The following is a 17,360-nucleotide window of genomic DNA, read 5'->3' on the forward strand; positions in this document are numbered from 1 at the left end:
TCGACTTGAAGTCCACAGTGCTGACTGTACCCATGTACCAGACCAGGTCTGACAGCTCCTTCGCCAACAGCATCCTCCTCGTGTGCTTCTCTCCACCCTTCCTTCCCCGCCCTACATCCGGGAGATCTGGACAACAAAAAACATAGCCAGGACTTAGAAAAAGAACACTACACTGTATAGTCCTCACTATACAAGTGCTAGAGTTTTCTCAAAAAGATTGATTTACTTTATAGCTGTGGTGTTGAATGGCTGTGTGGACAGGCTAGCAGACACAAGACCAAAAATAAAATACTGTATCTGTAACTGTACCTGAAATTTAAAGTTTTAACAAATTAGGATTTGATGTACTTTGTTTGATTTAGAAAGAATGTACTATACAATACAAACAAGGTCACAAAACCCTGGGAGGGCAAAATTGACTTTGACCTCCGCCTTCCCAACCCCTATCCAAATACCAAATATCGTTAAGATCCATTCAGAGATTTTAAAGTTATGCTGACCACAAATATCCCGAAATACAAACGCAAACACACACACACACACAGACACAAACACACCAAAACCAATACCTGCATTTTTCATGGACGAGGTAAAAATCAACTAAAAGAAAAGGAACCAATATCTACCTCTCTGCCCCTGTGCTCTCTCCCCCACAGCAGTGGTTGCCGGGGCATGGGTTTCCATGCCAACAGCATCCTTGTTGTCGGGGATGATGTCATTGACATCCTGCAGCTGCTCCTGACTGTGTAGGGTGGGGAGGCCGGGGGGCGCCACAGGCTGCTTTTTCTGTCAAAGGAATTTGTAATACAAACGCATTAAAACAGCCCCTTCTACTTTTACATACTGTAAATGCATTTAAGTTCGCGGAGATTTAATTTCGCGTTAGCGGGAAAATGGACTTTTCGCGGTGGTTTTAATTTTGCGGTAGCACCATGCACTGTGGTCTCTTACTGTATTCCCGGTGAAGCGGCCGCCACGAAAAACCACGAACATTAAACCACTGCAAAAGTTTCTGCATTTACTGTAGTGTAGTTAACCCCACCCTGTCCTCAGCAACCATTTTCCCACATCCCTTAAATAGTTGCTGTATCCACTTTTTGAGACCCATCAGATCAAATTGCTCTGGCTCATAAACTAGGTGTCAGGTGGTTTGCATACAAATGTAGATCAACAATTTTCACTTGTTGCTGAACAACAGATCTATTCTTAACTTATGCTCAACATGCTGCAAATATAAAAGTTAATAATAATTGTACCTTCTTCCTGTGCGTGAGTTTGCTGAACGTGTCGTGCACTTTGGCCCCAAACTTCCTGTCCTGGGTATCCACCGCATCCGCCTCGCTGAACGAGCTGCTCCGGCCAGCCTGGGGGCACAGAAAATAATTTGGCAAATATTTAGTAACTGCGTTTTCTGTCTACCTGCACTGGTTCGTGACTGCACCTTCTCGATCCTAGTTGCATTCTTGAATACAGCATAAAGCAAAATACAGCAAAATTCCAAATTTTACTACTGAGAACATTTTTCAAAATATGATGGACTGAAAGACAAATAAAATATGGAGCTTGTTGGATAAACAAACAAACAAACAGACAGAAACAAACAAATAAATAACAAACAAACCTTCCTCTCTCTGCTCCTGCTCCGATCCCTCCGAGACTTCTCCGAGTCCTCATGATCGCTGGACGCTCCCCTCCTCCTCCGGATGAGCGGGGAGTTCGCCAGCGCGAGTCGCGCCCGTTGTCTCGGACTAACAGGAACCTTGTGATGCTCCTTCTCTGCCGTGACAGTCTTGCCGTTCTTAGCCAGGGTGGCCAGCTTACTTCTGGCATAGGACTCCACAATGTGTTTCCTACAGGAACTCTCCATCAGCTGGAAGGAGAGAAAATGATGACTACAAATTTAAGTGAAAAGCACCTGACAGTTTTTTCCCTTGACTCAAAAAAAAAATCCAATTGAATTATTTTCTACCTGGCAGTGCCTAGCCTCGACCAGGCTCCGCGGATCGGGGGTCTAATTCTGTAAATGCATTTACGTTTGCGGGGATTTAATGTCGCGATAGCGGGAAAAGGGACTTTTCGCGGTGGTTTGACTTCGTGGTAGCTCCATGTACTGTAGTTTCTTACTGCCATAGAAAAATGTTCCACCTGAAACTCACCTCCCCACACCTGGTGTGTAACACCTGAGGACAGGCTATTTGACACATGAACACCTGAGACTCACCTCCCCAGGTAGCAGCTTGTATCCCTCCTCCATCTCATCAGCACTGTCTTCATCGCTCACTTCTCCACACCTGGTACCTGCCGGGACACCTGGGTTCAGCTTCTTACTCTGGAAAACAACACAAACATGTCTCATCAGCGCTGTCTTCATCGCTCACTTCTCCACACCTGGTACCTGCCGGGATACCTGGGCTCAGCTTCTTACTCTGGAAAAACAACATAAACATGTCACACATGCCAATTAGAAAGCGATAAAAGCTAGACAGACATCAAGGGTCTTCCCGCAATTTTTTATTAGCTCCTGTCACGTCACTTCTGACTTTCGGAACGTCAGCGCAGTGAATCAGAAATCTGATGAAGGTCGACGAGATCGACTGAAAATTTATGGTGAGCATTTTCCTTGAATATGTTGGATCAATGCTTAAAACTGTTCAACTATAGACATTGAGGGTGATTAGATGTAAACAATGTGGGCATGTCCAACTTAGGAGAAATCACACTGGGGGAAAATGTGAAATACACATTGATTGTTTAGCTCACTGAGGAGCTTATAATCCTTCCACTGGTCATGACAAGAGAAGTCAGACGCTATGTACAGTCTTTGATGAGAATCTTCCGATGGAGGTCCTGCGACCAAGGGCAGGTGTGTCACTCCAGGTGGGAGCGGTGATAAACAAACAAACAAACAAACAAACATCTCACCATGATGAGGACCCTCCCACGCAGGTCCCGAGGAGAAGGCAGGTGTGTTGCCCCAGGTGGGAGTGGTAACAAACAAACAAACAAACAAACAAACATCTCACCATGATGAGAATCCTCCCCCGCAGGTCCTGAGGAGAAGGCAGGTGTGTCGCCCAAGGTGAGAGCGGTAATAAATAAACAAACAAACAAACAAACAAACAAACAAACATCTCACCATGATGAGGACCCTCCCGCGCAGGTCCTGAGGAGACGGCAGGTGTGTCGCCCCAGGTGCGAGCGGTAATAAATAAACAAATAAACAAACAAACAAACATCTCACCATGATGAGGACCCTCCCGCGCATGTCCTGAGGAGAAGGCAGGTGTGTAGCTCCAGGTGAGAGCAGTAATAAATACACAAACAAACAAACAAACATCTCACCATGATGAGAATCCTCCCGCGCAGGTCCTGAGGAGAAGGCAGGTGTGTAGCTCCAGGTGAGAGAGGAGGAACCTCGAGTTTCCCTGCCAGGATCTGTGTCAGGTAGAGCGCCATCTTCCTCTGCTGGTCCAAACTGCAGTGGTTCTCCAGGCACAGGATCACGGGGTAACTGGGGAGGGAAACAAACCCAAAATGTACAAGCTAATAGGAAAATGGAGGCCCAAAACCGATCTTGGTCTGCATCTTTTCGAGTCCATCTACAGTTTCAACAACTCCAAATTATCAGTTAGATAGTTTTTGGATATTCAGGATATGAACCGAACCCCAAAACACTGAGTACTTTGGCAACAACAATTTGAGTCGGTGTCTTTCTAGTTCCCATTCATCATTGCAACAAAAATTCATAGTTTGAAATCTTTACGAGCCTGATATCATGGTACGAAAACTGATATTTAAACATGCTTAAACCTAACGTAAAGGATACTTATATGCACTTACTTACATGAACGAGACTGCATATAAGTATCCTTTACGTTAGGTTTAAGCATGTTTAAATATCAGTTTTCGTGCCATGATATATATGTTGACTGTGCGGCACCTGTCTGCCCATGCCATTATTTTCATGAATAAATTCAAGAAGTTCCACCCAGAAATCAATATAATAACTAACCTGGATTTCAAGTAATATACTTTGTAAATGGAAAACTTGTACAAAAATTAACTCCATTTGAGAGTTTCCCACCTGGTGTTGATTAAGCAAATCTGTCCATGACTCCGATGACGTCCCTGAAGAGACTCGGGAGGTGAGGGTGTAGCCGTGGTACACGATAGGCTTCCCCCTCTGGACCATCCCAACAGTCAACTGGAACAGCAACACATTTACATTTAGTTACATTTAGTTACAGATACAGTACATCTATCTGTATTTTAGACTATAGACACGAGAGGTGAGGGTGTAGCCGTGGTACACAATAGGTTCCCCCTCTGGACCGTCCCAACAGTCAACTGGAACAACAACACATTTACATTTAGTTACATTTAGTTACAGATACAGTACATCTATCTGTATTTTAGACTATAGACACGAGAGGTGACAACAGTCAACTGGAACAACGACACATTTACATTTAGTTACAATAATTCTCTATCTGTATCTTAAGCTATAGACACAAGAAGTGAGGGTGTAGACGTGGTACACGATAGGCTCTCCGTCTGGACCATCCCAACAGTCAACTGAAACAACACATTTACATTTACATTTACATTTACATTTAGTTACATCTATCTGTATAATAGACTATAGACACGAGAAGTGAGGGTGTAGCCGTGGTACACGATAGGCTCCCCCTCTGGTCCATCCCAACAGTCAACTGGAACAACAACACATTAATTTACAGTCAGTTAATTTGTAATTGTATATTAGACAACGCGTTTACACCAGGTAGAGTAGATTAGACTAGAATAGAGTAGAGCAGAGTACAGTGGAGTGGAGTAAAGTGGAGTAGAATACAATAGAGTAGAGCAGAGTACAGTACAGTACAGTACAGTACAGTTAAAGTAAATTAGCATAAAATAGACTACTGCAACTAGAATAGACTATAGAATAGAATATAGGATAGAGTAGAATAGAATAGAATAGAATAGAATAGTATAGTATAGAATAGAATAGAACAAGAATAGAACAGAATAGAACAGTATAGACTAGAATAGAATGGAATAGAATAGAATAGAATAGAATAGAATAGAATAGAATAGATTGAATAGTATTAAACAGGATATAGTAGGTTTTTTTTTACACAATCAGTATACAATACAATAGAATACAATAGAATACAACAGAATACAACGGAATAGATATGAGAGAACTTACGCTCGACACATCTGCATCCAGACTGAAGCACCCAGGCGTACATGTCCACGCTGGACTCCGAAAGGAGCTGGTCGCCCTGGAGATAAGTATTATGGGATGTTGCGATGTAGTAGTGGGACAGCGGCTGGGTCATGTCCTGGTGAACAGCATGATGGGAAGAGTCGAAGATGTCCCCGTGGTGGCTCAGCAGGTAGTTGGTGAAACCTGAACGCAGAGCGAGAAGAAAAATTGCAAATTATCTACATGCAAAGCTGTGCATTGATGATCTAGTGATTGGGCTTAGCGAATATGGGATTGTGATATCATAGGTTCAATTCCTGACTTTCCTGGCTAGCTTAATATTGTATCTTTGGGAATGGCACTTAACACAACTTCTTCCTCACTCCAACCAGGTGTAAAAATGAGTACATGACTTTGGTTGTGGAGGTAAAATGCAGTGGAAGGAGAGGGATGGGCACTTGCCATTAAGACACTGTGGAAAACAACCCACTGCCTCTACAGCCTATGGGAACTTTACCTTTGCCTTTACCTTATACATTTAAAGAGATTCTAATGCAGATACATGTACAGTTACTGTAGATAATTTCTTTTAAAGAAGACTGACCATCGAGCCCCAGCCAGCCGTTTAACATGTAGTCCTCCCGAGGCTCACAGTGTGCGATAATGTCCAGGCACTGGTCACGCCCGCAGTCTTCAACCTGGCAAAGGGAAACAAACTTATTAGTTTAACTGGTCAAACTACGCAGTGGTCAAGAAAGAAGAAAGACCTTTTAGTCTTCTCCCTGCTGTCTAGATCCATAGCTATTTTTTAACCTGACAAAAGAGATTCAGAGAACTGAAATGAAGAACACTGAAAGGATGGAGCTAGGTAAGATAAGGTAACTTATATTACGGAATACAAAATTAATACTAATACTGGATGTCATTTTCCAGCATGGGATTTCACTGGGGCTGTCTCACAAACTACACCAGATTTAGATCCTGCTAATACTGTTTATTTTTTAAAAGTAATAATTGTTGTATTGAACAATTTGCATACTTTGAACTTTCTTTTGTTCTTCAATGGATTCAGCTTTACAAAGTAACACTAGCCCCAAGCTTTTTAAGGTAATAGCCTCCTGACTTATTCATTGTGCAAATAACAGAATGTTCACAAACCTTTTGCTCCTTTTCTAAGAACTGTGCAAGCTCTGCTGCGGTAAGAAAGTCCTTCCCCTCCGAGTACTTCTTAAGGAGCACCACAAGGTCCTGCCGTGTGGAGATGGTTCTGTAGAGACTCAAGAAACCTTCCCAGTCAAGCAGACCAGAACCCTCTACCGCTCTCTGGAACAAGACAAGAAACGTTAACGCCTGATAGTTACATGTACAACTGTTCATTGTGAGGTCCTGCCGTGTGGAGATGGTTCTGTAGAGGCTCAGGAAGCCTTCCCAGTCAAGCAGACCAGAGCCTTCTACAGCTCTCTGGAGAAAGACAAGACAACAAGGAACGTTAAACTTTACTCCTGATAGTTACATGTACTACTGTTCATTGTGAGGTCCTGCCAGGTTGTGCCATCAACATTTCAGGCTACCCCACTTGCAAATTATCACCTTCTTTCTTTAAATCAGCTACTTAATATCTTTTCTTTCAGTTACACGTAACTACTTACAATATGTTTTATTTTATCAAGAAATAATACAAAAGCTTCTGCACTGAGGCAGGGAAAAGTGGTGTCCCAACAGCAAATTTTCAGGTTGCAAACTGCACTTAAAATTAAGTTGCACCAAGCAAAATGTTGTTACATTTGCAAGTGTGCAAGTGTGTATTTTGAGCACTGATAAACGGACCAGTTGTTCCTACCTGCACCATGTCCTGTATCTTTCCGCTGGAGTCGTAGATGTTGAGCCTGTCAAACAGGAGCAGCACCTCCGGACACGTCAGCCGACCGTCGCGGTCCCCGTCCACCTGGCTGAAACACTCCAGCAGCCACTGGTAGGTAAGGTCAGGGTCAAGGGCAACACTCTACATATAACACAGCTCACTTAGTTATACAATTCACTTCTCATTCCAGTAAGGTCAGGTGACAGTCAAGGGCAACACTTCACACTTACACAGCTACCTTATTATTCCAGTAACCACTGGTAGGTAGGGTCGCAGTCAAGGGCATAACACTTTTGAAAAATTGCAATCCATTTAGTAAAATTATGCATCTCAATTGTGCAAACCTGTACAAGTGACCGCCTCTACATGTGAAGGCCACCTTTTGGTGGTCCCTTAAATGACTTTGACTTAAGCATCAAGAATCCTGTCTATAGTGATCACCTGTCGACTGTGTCAGGGCCAAGGTCAAGGGTACACACTACAGGGATTGTGGCCAAAGGATGATTTAAAGTTTTGGGCTACTGCTGAAATTGTTTGGTTCAAGGAACATTTTAAATTTGCCTCTGGCACAGCTTTTTTTTCCATTCCAATTTAAGGCTGCATGAAACACTTAATAGTACCTTGTGTCTCAAAATATAAGTAGAGTTCAAGACAAAAACAGAAAGCAGGGGGAAAACTTGCATCTGATTCAGTTCCTCAGACTTATATATCAACCCTGTGACTGTGTGTGCTATTCTTATCTGTTCTCATTTTGATCATTCTTTTCCAATCTGGGAACCAACACCTTAAATTGGAGCCACCCTATCTTACGAGTGTCTTTAACCCCAGGAGAAGAGGGGTAAGGTCTCCCATTCTCTTGATTAAATCCATAATCCTGGTGTATGCTAGTCGTACCTTAAGGAACCTGTTCTCATGTTGATATTCCAGTACAATCTGGGAAACAAAACTTAATTGGTGCAGCCCTATCTTATCAGTTGGCAGTGTCTTTAACCCGTAAGTATGTCTCCCATTTTTTTGATTAAATCCATAATCCCGGTGTACGCTAGTGGTACCTTCACTTTTAAGGATTCTGCACCGATGTACAATCCAGGAACCAGCACCTTAAATTGATGCTGCCCTATCTTACCAGTTGGCAGTGTCCTTAATTTGCTACTCTCTGTTCGAAAGATAAATTCAGTTACATTCTGGGAGGCGATAACCCTCACTGTGTACAAATAGCCAAATATATCCAAGAATGTTTATACCATAGAACCAATTGTGTAAATAACATCCTAGACCCAATATCGTGACTTATTCATACCTATAGATATTTGTATATGTCTGTTTAGTTGTACTGTAAGTAGTTGTTATATATAGAACTTACGAAAGTCGCTGCACTTTTGTCGTGTCAATAAAGATTTCTTTCTTAACCCCAGCAGTAGAGTGGTAAGTACTCCTCCCATTCTCTTGATTGAATCCATAACACCTGTGTGTGCTAGTCTATTGTTGTTGATCTTCCAGTACAATCCAGGAAACACAAACGTAAACTGATGCCGCCCTATCTTACCAGCTGGCAGTGTCCTTAACCCCAGCAGCAGAGTGGTAAGTGTTCCTCCTGTTGTCTTGATTGGATCCCTAACCCTGGCGTGTGCTATTCCATAAGAATCTGTTTTCAGTTGCTTGAGTAACTACTTTTTGGTGAATCTGTTTTCATGCTGCTACAGCATGTTTTTTCTAATCCGGGAACCAACAAACTGATTTGATGCAGCCCTATCTTAACACTTGGCAGGGTCCCTAACCCCAGCAGTAGAGTGGTAAGTGCTCCTCCTGTTCTCTTGATTGAATCCGTAACCCCGGCGACCCCTCCACTCATCACCCCAGTGTTTCATCTCCGCACAAATCAGTGTTTCAGGGACGGAGTGACAACAGGATGGATCGCTTCTGATGAAGGGGGACCCACACTAGTGCTTATAATCAAGTCTGTATAAGTTCTGTTTTTACATTATTTTGGTTTAGTTGTTTCAGTGCGATAACCAGTCTGCACAATAGAGGTCATTCTCAAGTTTTACTTAACTCGCTTCCCTGAAAACTTAGTCTAAACAAAAAGAATGTCATATGCAACACATAGTACGGACTTGAATACACACAGTCGTGTGACTGATCCCGAACCGCTAGCTTGATCTTTTTGCTGTGTGGTTAGTAAGAGACAAGATTGAGCTAGCAGTTATTGACAATGACAATGACAATGATGTTTATTGCTGGGGCAAATGCATTAAGTTTGATATAAAGTTAATGACAACAAATAAACAATGATATATCCTAATAATAACTATTACAGAGGATGGTACCCAGGCTACCCCATTGTTTTATTGGGCACAAATCAGCATTTCAGGGACGGAGATGACAACAGGATGGATCACTTCTGATGAAGGGGACCCACACAATTTCTCAAACTCACCAAGTGTCACTGACGAAGGATAGTGGATTGTATCCGAAACGTCTGACCGTTTCCAAAACCATATCCAGTTGCTTGAGTAACTACTTTTGGGGGTATCTTATTACCTGGATGTCTAACCTACATCGATGTATGACCAATAATTTTTTATTACCATCACTGTCACAGTGGTGAGGATTTAATTTTTTTAGAATAAACGAAAAAAAAAAAAATTTCTCAAACTCACAATGCAATCATTGGAGTGACAATTACAAGTTTGGGAGGAAATGATATGTATGCAATACTTATAATATCCTATATCAATTTCACCTAAAAATGTCAGTTACCTGTATAATTTAGCCAGTCATTAATATGTACTTTAGGGTGTTAACAATATACTATGCTTAAAATATAGGCAGATCTTTTTCTTTGGAAAAAGGCTAAAAATTTTGGCTAAAAATGACAAAGGACCTTAGACTGGCAAGAGCTGATTTGAGATAAGCTTCAATTTTCTTATATCTGAAAAAAAATCCTAATGTGTGCAATTGCAGGACTTAGGACCTATCTCAGCACCAACTGTTGAAGAAACTAGCTGTTTCAGTTTTCCATTTGCCAATTCATCCGATTAGTAGTTGAACATTCATTGAAACGTTAACATGCAGGGTGGATATATTGACCATGTGGCTAAAAGGATATTGCCAGTTTGTGATGGGTTTGTGTTCGAAGCCGCTCTCCTCTCTCATCTCCATCACCAGGTGTCTCAGCCCACGGACCCAGAGGGCTGCCTCCTCTGCTGACCTGCAGTAGGTCAGGATAAACTTATACTTAAACTTCTAACACAAAAATTGGACTTACATGTAACGTAAGTTCACCTTTATCCGTTGGGTAACCTAAATCTGTTGTGTTGCTAGGCAGGGTATCCAGGGATATCAAGTCGATGGATCTGAGGTAGTTTCAAATTGTACTATTTTAAAAATGTTACAGTTTGTAACTATCATCTGTAGACTTAATTTCCCTAAATACATTGTTCTTAAAAAGAACGGATAAAGGTAACACCCTACGGATAAAGGTGAACTAGCTTTACCCAGATTCTGAGCTGTTCAACTCTTGTCTTTGTCAAGGAATGGACGATCTACTGCTTCTGTGACATCACCAAGCAGGATAAAGTTAAAATTAAACTTCTTACACAAAAATTGGACTTACAAGCAACCCCAAGTACTTAGTATACTATACAATTTACAGCATTTCACATGGGCCATGTAAGACCGTCAGTTAATCTACATGCAAAACTTGGTGATATGGCTCCACACTTTGTTGGAAAAATAGTAGAAATTAGGCAAATATAGAGACAGATAACACACCAGAGGAGTTAGCCAGCCAAACTCTACTCCTCTTGTTTACATTTTGACCTCAATAACTTTTTTGTTCCAAAACGACCGAGAACTGAGGAGATTTATTGGTTTGGCCTAAATATTTATCAAAATGAGTTCCAATATTCCCCTGATAATTTCCCAGTTTCTGTGATGGATGTTTTTTGTCCCTACCAAACCCAGCTGGCTCCAGAGCCCAGTCAGACCACAGGTGCAGAAATAACGGATTCAAACAAACACATTTCAGATGCACCGTGGGACCAACATGACACGTTTGATTTAGTTTTATGGACTCATATAATCTAACGTTTTCAGTCCTTGATCCCTTCCATAAAGAGGAATGTTTGGTTTGTGAGTTTGCCTTCATACATGCTAGAAATACATTATGTATATCCAGTGCTATTTGAATGATACTGAATTCCACAATTAGCCCTACACTGTACTTCTTATTGGAAAGTGTCATAATATAAACACTTTCTTCCTGTAAGAAAAAAAAAGACTAAAAGTGTAAGAATTAGCATATGATTATATTTTAAGGACTGTTTCTTGATTTTTTTCAATGCTCTGCATGTAACAGTCGTTGCCATACATTGTATCATGTACAAATGTCGAGCAATAAAGTTCATATGTAAGAACATGATACCTTTCTTGGGGTCTTTCTTTCCATAAGAAAAAAACAGCAAAAAGAAAATTTGTGTAGCATACAATAACAATTTAATCAATATTGTGTGATTTGTATTGTTATCTATAATCTCCCGACCACAATATTCTAACATGGGGACAAAGCACAACAGAACAAAGGAAACACATCGCCGTTTCTGTGCGGAAAATTGCACGTTTAACCGTGAAATGAACGTGGTGGTTACCTAGCAACCAGCTCTATGGCTTCCCCCTCGTTGCCATGGATCAGGTGGAGGCAGCAGGTGGGGTCAAGGTTCAGTGGGGGGTCGGTTCCTGACCTCAGGCCCTCCCTCACATCCGTGATGTAGGTGATCGGAACTGGACCAGAGAAAAAAATCAACATTACCATGGAGGATGAACATGAAAGCAGAGTCTGAGAGTAAAGTCTGTTGTTTGTCTCCTAGGCCTATGCTTTCATTCAATCATCTTGCTAAATGTGTAACATGCATTGGCATAATACCGGTCATAAGCCTTATACCGGTCGATTAAAAATAGTGGAACTTAAAGAGATCTACACATGCAACAATAGTTATTTCTGAGGTATGCACACTTCGGACATCTAGGTGTCCAATACATAATTTACAAAGCATCGATAACAATGCATTCGAAGACAACAAGGCCAAAAGTTTTCAGGTCATTTTCGGGGCAGGCGAGCTCGTCGTGGGACAAACACACTGTCACGTTCATCGCCAGATTTGTAGATAATAATCACATGTGCTCACGGCACAAGACGAGCATGATTCAACAGCAATCTTGAATTTCTTTTGGTGACCTACAACTCGTGTAAAAGTGTGAGGAACCGTTGCATGATAGCCCGGATCTACGGCTGAATGGGTCAAATTGAACGTACGCCGCCATTTTTCCGCCATTTTTAATGCTACGGCCAGCAGTAAAGTTTTATGTCATAGCGGTTGTGACGGACCAAAATTAAATGAAAATTCTTGTCAGTATACGCCCATTTTCTCATGACTTTTTGTAAGCTCATGCAGATTTTTGTTTTGTGCAACTACTAACAGGAAAGAAAGGAACAACAGAGGATGAATAAAGGTACATAGCGGCAGTTAATTGTGCCGTGTTTCGTTCGGCCGGTATAGTGCACCCCCTTCCAACCACGCGCCCGTTCTCCGTGCAATTCCGCGGTGTGTTCCAATTACGATATTATGTTTTTAGCAGGACCAGAGAGACAAAATAATTTACACAGAAGAAGTGGCAAAGGTAAGCTGTAACAGCAACATGTAACTGGAGAAAATGATGCGTTGATCATTTGCCAAATTAGCATTGCTTGAGAAATTGCAGTAAACCGACCGGTATTATGCCAATGGATGTTACTTAAAATATGTCAGAAAACCTAAGAAATCAATTTGCATGGCCATGCACCAGTGACAAGTCTTGTTGTACCTGTACATGGATCTATTCAGACTGAACAATGATCATACAATCTGTATCTTTGATATATCCTTACATCTTCCCTCATGACTTCAATGAAAAGCCTACAGACCCATTTGAGCTTCTTATGAATAAACAACGGTCAACCCAGGGATATCTCCAGGACCTGCCTTGGGACCAGCTGCTTGGGACATAAACTTACTTGTTGGGACAGAAAAAATTTCACCCCGTCCATCCCAAAAGAAGACATGAAACTGGTGATAATGTTTTTGTAAGCTTGAAATAACAGATTCAAGAACAAAATTTAACAACATGGGCTCCCTAATAATCAGTAAAAAAAAAGAACAGAAAAATTTAAGGCTACAGCTCGGGTTCAAACAAACATAACATGACTGAGTTCGAGACCAAGATAGTGTTGTCTTACTTTTGGCATTGTCTCCTTTCCTTGAGGGCTTCCATCTGACGCAGGACTTGTCCTCGTCTAAGTAGAAGTTTTTGGGCAGGCTGCGGGCTCCATCCTTCAGCTTGGTGAGGAGAGAGCCTTCCTGGAGCCGGGCCAGACATGAGGACACTGGAACACAATGGGTAACAGGTCAGAATAACATCTGAATCTAGAGGTCCTAAGTTCAAACCCCAGGCACGAGGATACACTGATAACAACAGAAAACATGTAAACGACAGAGTCTAGAGGTCCAGGGGTCGAATCCCATACACAAGGATACTGGAACACAACAGGAAACAATCATGTAAGACTTAAGGTCCTGGGTTCGAATGCCCCCGGACACTGGAACATAACGGGAAACATGTCAGATAACGCAAGATTCTAGAAGTCCTGGGGTCGAATCACTAGCATTTTACTTGCTTACTTAAATTTTACAGTCAATGCATATTAGCACACTTTTCCAATGTGATTATTAATGTTATGTATGGCTGAAGGATACAGAAACAAAACCTAATAGAATCATAGCTTAAGTAATCATATTTAGATTTTTCACCCATAGTTAACCCCAGAGGGTGTGTCTGATTACCAGGAATCAGTACATTCAAGTACAGTCAAACCTGTATTAGCGGCCACCTTTGCATAACGGCCACCTGCCCATAGTGGCCACTTTTTGTCGGTCCCTTGGATTCGTAATGATTAAGAAATAGGCTTAGCGGCCACCTGTCCAACGCGGCCACGGCCACACGATTTCCGGTCCCGCAGACACAGAAACACTGCCGATTACGGCCACGCGGACCGCTGATCTATGTTTCGGCACGCGTTCGGCCATATACAGCGGCCGTATCGTCACCCTACGCCGGATTTAAAACCTCTTTGACTTATTTTGAAAACAAAACTTCGTAAACTGGCGCTACCCATACCCGCTGACAAAAAGGTCATATAAGGTCAATAGACGACACCACTATTACGGAGGTAAATTGTGTTAAAGTTACGTTCTAATACACTATCGCTTAGGTTAATTTACATCACAAAAATTTCTAAATAAATTGTTACAAAGACGAAATGATATGAACTTCAGACTATGGTGGATTTTATTCTTACATTTATCAAGAGATAAGTCTAAAATGACGTGACTTTTCTTGTGAGTACCACATTAGCATGATGGGCGAATCTGACGTGTGAACGCGAGTGGGAACACACGGACGGCCAAGTATCAAAGGATACAAGACGAAAGATCAAAGAAATATGACGATACCGGTCTCTTCAGACAATATCAACTGTAGAACATTTAAAACTTTTTATAGCTTTTGTTTTCTTAATACATATAGTGTAAAAATCATTGCAGTACATGCACAGTACTGTATTATGTGAATAAAGATCAGTGGGTACTAAAACCATGTGTAACTTATTCCTTTTGGTCAACTTATTAGCATATTCTCTATAGTGGCCACCTCTCTATAGTGGCCAATTTTGACCAGTCCCTTGAGTGGCCGCTATAGACAGGTTTGACTGTAGTAGAAATCAAACATAGGGAAAGTAAATCTATCCAATAGACAGGATACAATTATACAGCATTTGTTATAGACTATCTACAAATCTACATGTTTGAACAAAGCAGAAATAAAATATGTATTCTACAGTATATCAACATGACTAACAACACTGAGAGCACACGCCATATAATAGTCCAATAAATATATTTACCATGCACTAAATCTTGACATGATAAGCATATTGGATTATTCTGTGTGTATTCAGGAATCATAGTTCTGCCATAGTGTTTGTAGATCTAATAAACTTCATACGTTTGCATATATTTACATGTCCAAGGGAAAAGGCTGTATAAACATCTCATTCAGTTGATGCTAGCAATTATAAAAAGGTTCAGGAAAAATGAGATTCAAGAGAGCATGGAAAAAAGTGTGTGTCATTGTTAGCGTGTGTGTGTGTGTGCATGTGTATGTGTGTGTGTGCGTGTGTGTGCACATATTTCTGTATACGTGTATGCCAATGTGTGTGACTATGTGTGTGCTTGAATATGCGTATTTGTTTGCATGCCTGCGTATGATTCACAGAGTAAAATAGTATCTATTCCGATTGTATGTATCATTCTAAAAACATGAGTCAGCATGGAAATATTGGCAACAGCCACCAAAGCGGAAAATTGACTTTGAATGTCAGCTACTATTCTCATTCCATATCCTATAACTTGTGTATAGCTGATGTGGTGACTCAGCCTTAGTAACAACAGAGTCTGCATTTCAGTACCAGGGACAGAACCATGTCACTTTCAGGTGGTTATTGTAATAGAATTGTAGCTGCCTCCAATATACTGTAAATGCATTTCAGTACGTGGGAACTTACTTTCGCGGTAGCGCCATAGACTGTAGCCACATACTGTAATAGAAAAATTTTTGCGGTAGTTTTAAGTTCATGGCGAATTGGTCACCGTGAAAACCGCAAAGTTTAACATAAAACTGCCGCGAACATTTCTGCATTAAATTTTACAGTATGGGGTCTGTGAGTAGCCCAATGTTACAGAAACTCTGTCGACTTTTCCTTCATATCTTATCCGGTACAAACATTCCATATTTCAGGCTCAACCGTCACAAAATCATGGCATTGTTTTAAATCCCCAAAGGACCTTGTTAGAATAATTCTCACTACAAATAGAGTTTTTTAGACTAATCTACTACAAAATTATTCAAAATTCATCATCAAAACTTTCCACGCAATTTTTGCTGCTACTAGCAAAATTCTTCATATTTCCATGAACTGTATTTCCTACCATTGCAACCCTAATTCTGCTGTTTATGGCCTGATTACCTAATCAGCCATGATGTATTTATACAGAATTAAGCCACCTAAATCTGTTTAAGGCAGTGACTCTTTGTTGATCATTTTGTGGATTATCAGAAAGCTATTCAGCACCTCAGACAGACACCCCTACAAGGTAACGATAGTTCACATTTATCCGGGGGGTAACCTATATCCGTTGTTTTCAAAAGAGTGCATTTAGGGATATCAAGTCGACGGATGGTGATCACAAACCGTAAAGTGCATTTTTAAAAATATTGCCGTTTGAATTTGACACCGAGCGTCGATCTGATATACCTAAAATGCACTGTTTTTGAAAACAACGGATATAGGTTACCCCGCGGATAAAGGTGAACTAGCGTTACTCAAAGTGGAAACATGGTTCCCAGTATCAGGACTTTAGTCTAGAAACTTATTATTTATGCCGCATGGAAATAAATTCGTACAGTGCAATAATGCAATTTATTTATTTATTTCATATTATGAGGCGTGGGTAACCCCTTCAACTTTAGAAAGTTGGTTTCCAACGGGGCCCACCATACATGTAAACAGACATGTTACATTCAGTCAAAGTGGAAACGCCAGTGGATAGCATACAGTAGGGAACATAAAATCCAAGGTGTCCAAACAAAATCATCATAGCTGGATACTGTCTGAATCATACAATTCAGTCCAGAATTCTGGTGCAGTTTCAAAAGGCAAAATGGTTCACAACAGTGTGAGACACCTCCAATAATTTGGCCACGACTAGATTAGAGGCCCATTGATTATCACACGATCATTAGAAGCCTATTGATTATTTATGGACACAAATGAATACTGTGGTCAGTTTAACGCCACATTGATATCCGATTAGCGCATACTTGATTATTGCTGCTTTTAACTGACTGCAATTTTCTCTATCGCTATATAGCTAACATCCTTTCAAAATTTTCAACAAAAATTGTACAGAAAGGAAATAACTATCAAAAATGATGCAAACTGAAAAATGCACATGGTTTCTAATATTTGATTTTATAATAAGGGAATGACTGAATATATTATCGGACATGTTAGCATGTGAGTAAAAAGCCTTAGAGGTCCTTTCAAAATTTCAATAAAAATTGGATGGCAATGAAATACAATTTAACAGACTGAAAATGTGCATCCCAAGGTTGGTTTCTTTTTGTACAATAAAA

At 40.9% G+C, this 17,360-nt stretch overlaps 1 protein-coding gene across 1 annotated transcript in view; it reads right to left on the reverse strand.

Moving 5' to 3' along the window:
• Positions 1-13,922, reverse strand: part of LOC118430794 (1-phosphatidylinositol 4,5-bisphosphate phosphodiesterase eta-1-like) — a 17,592-nt gene extending 3,670 nt beyond the window's left edge. Inside the window, exons 1-18 of the mRNA XM_035841816.1 lie at positions 13,919-13,922; positions 13,348-13,494; positions 11,723-11,855; positions 10,164-10,284; positions 7,053-7,214; positions 6,371-6,535; positions 5,817-5,910; positions 5,213-5,416; positions 4,650-4,712; positions 4,283-4,347; positions 4,116-4,204; positions 3,343-3,511; positions 2,379-2,426; positions 2,222-2,329; positions 1,622-1,870; positions 1,257-1,364; positions 627-786; positions 31-126 (exon numbers count right to left, since the gene is read on the reverse strand). Of these exons, the coding sequence (XP_035697709.1) occupies positions 31-126; positions 627-786; positions 1,257-1,364; positions 1,622-1,870; positions 2,222-2,329; positions 2,379-2,426; positions 3,343-3,511; positions 4,116-4,204; positions 4,283-4,347; positions 4,650-4,712; positions 5,213-5,416; positions 5,817-5,910; positions 6,371-6,535; positions 7,053-7,214; positions 10,164-10,284; positions 11,723-11,855; positions 13,348-13,494; positions 13,919-13,922 (2,185 nt within the window). The remainder of the gene's footprint in view (positions 1-30; positions 127-626; positions 787-1,256; positions 1,365-1,621; positions 1,871-2,221; positions 2,330-2,378; positions 2,427-3,342; positions 3,512-4,115; positions 4,205-4,282; positions 4,348-4,649; positions 4,713-5,212; positions 5,417-5,816; positions 5,911-6,370; positions 6,536-7,052; positions 7,215-10,163; positions 10,285-11,722; positions 11,856-13,347; positions 13,495-13,918) is intronic.
• Between the last annotated feature and the right edge of the window lie 3,438 nt (positions 13,923-17,360).

This window comes from Branchiostoma floridae, chromosome 14 (genome assembly GCF_000003815.2).
Source record: "Branchiostoma floridae strain S238N-H82 chromosome 14, Bfl_VNyyK, whole genome shotgun sequence".
Taxonomy (NCBI): Eukaryota; Metazoa; Chordata; class Leptocardii; order Amphioxiformes; family Branchiostomatidae; genus Branchiostoma; species Branchiostoma floridae.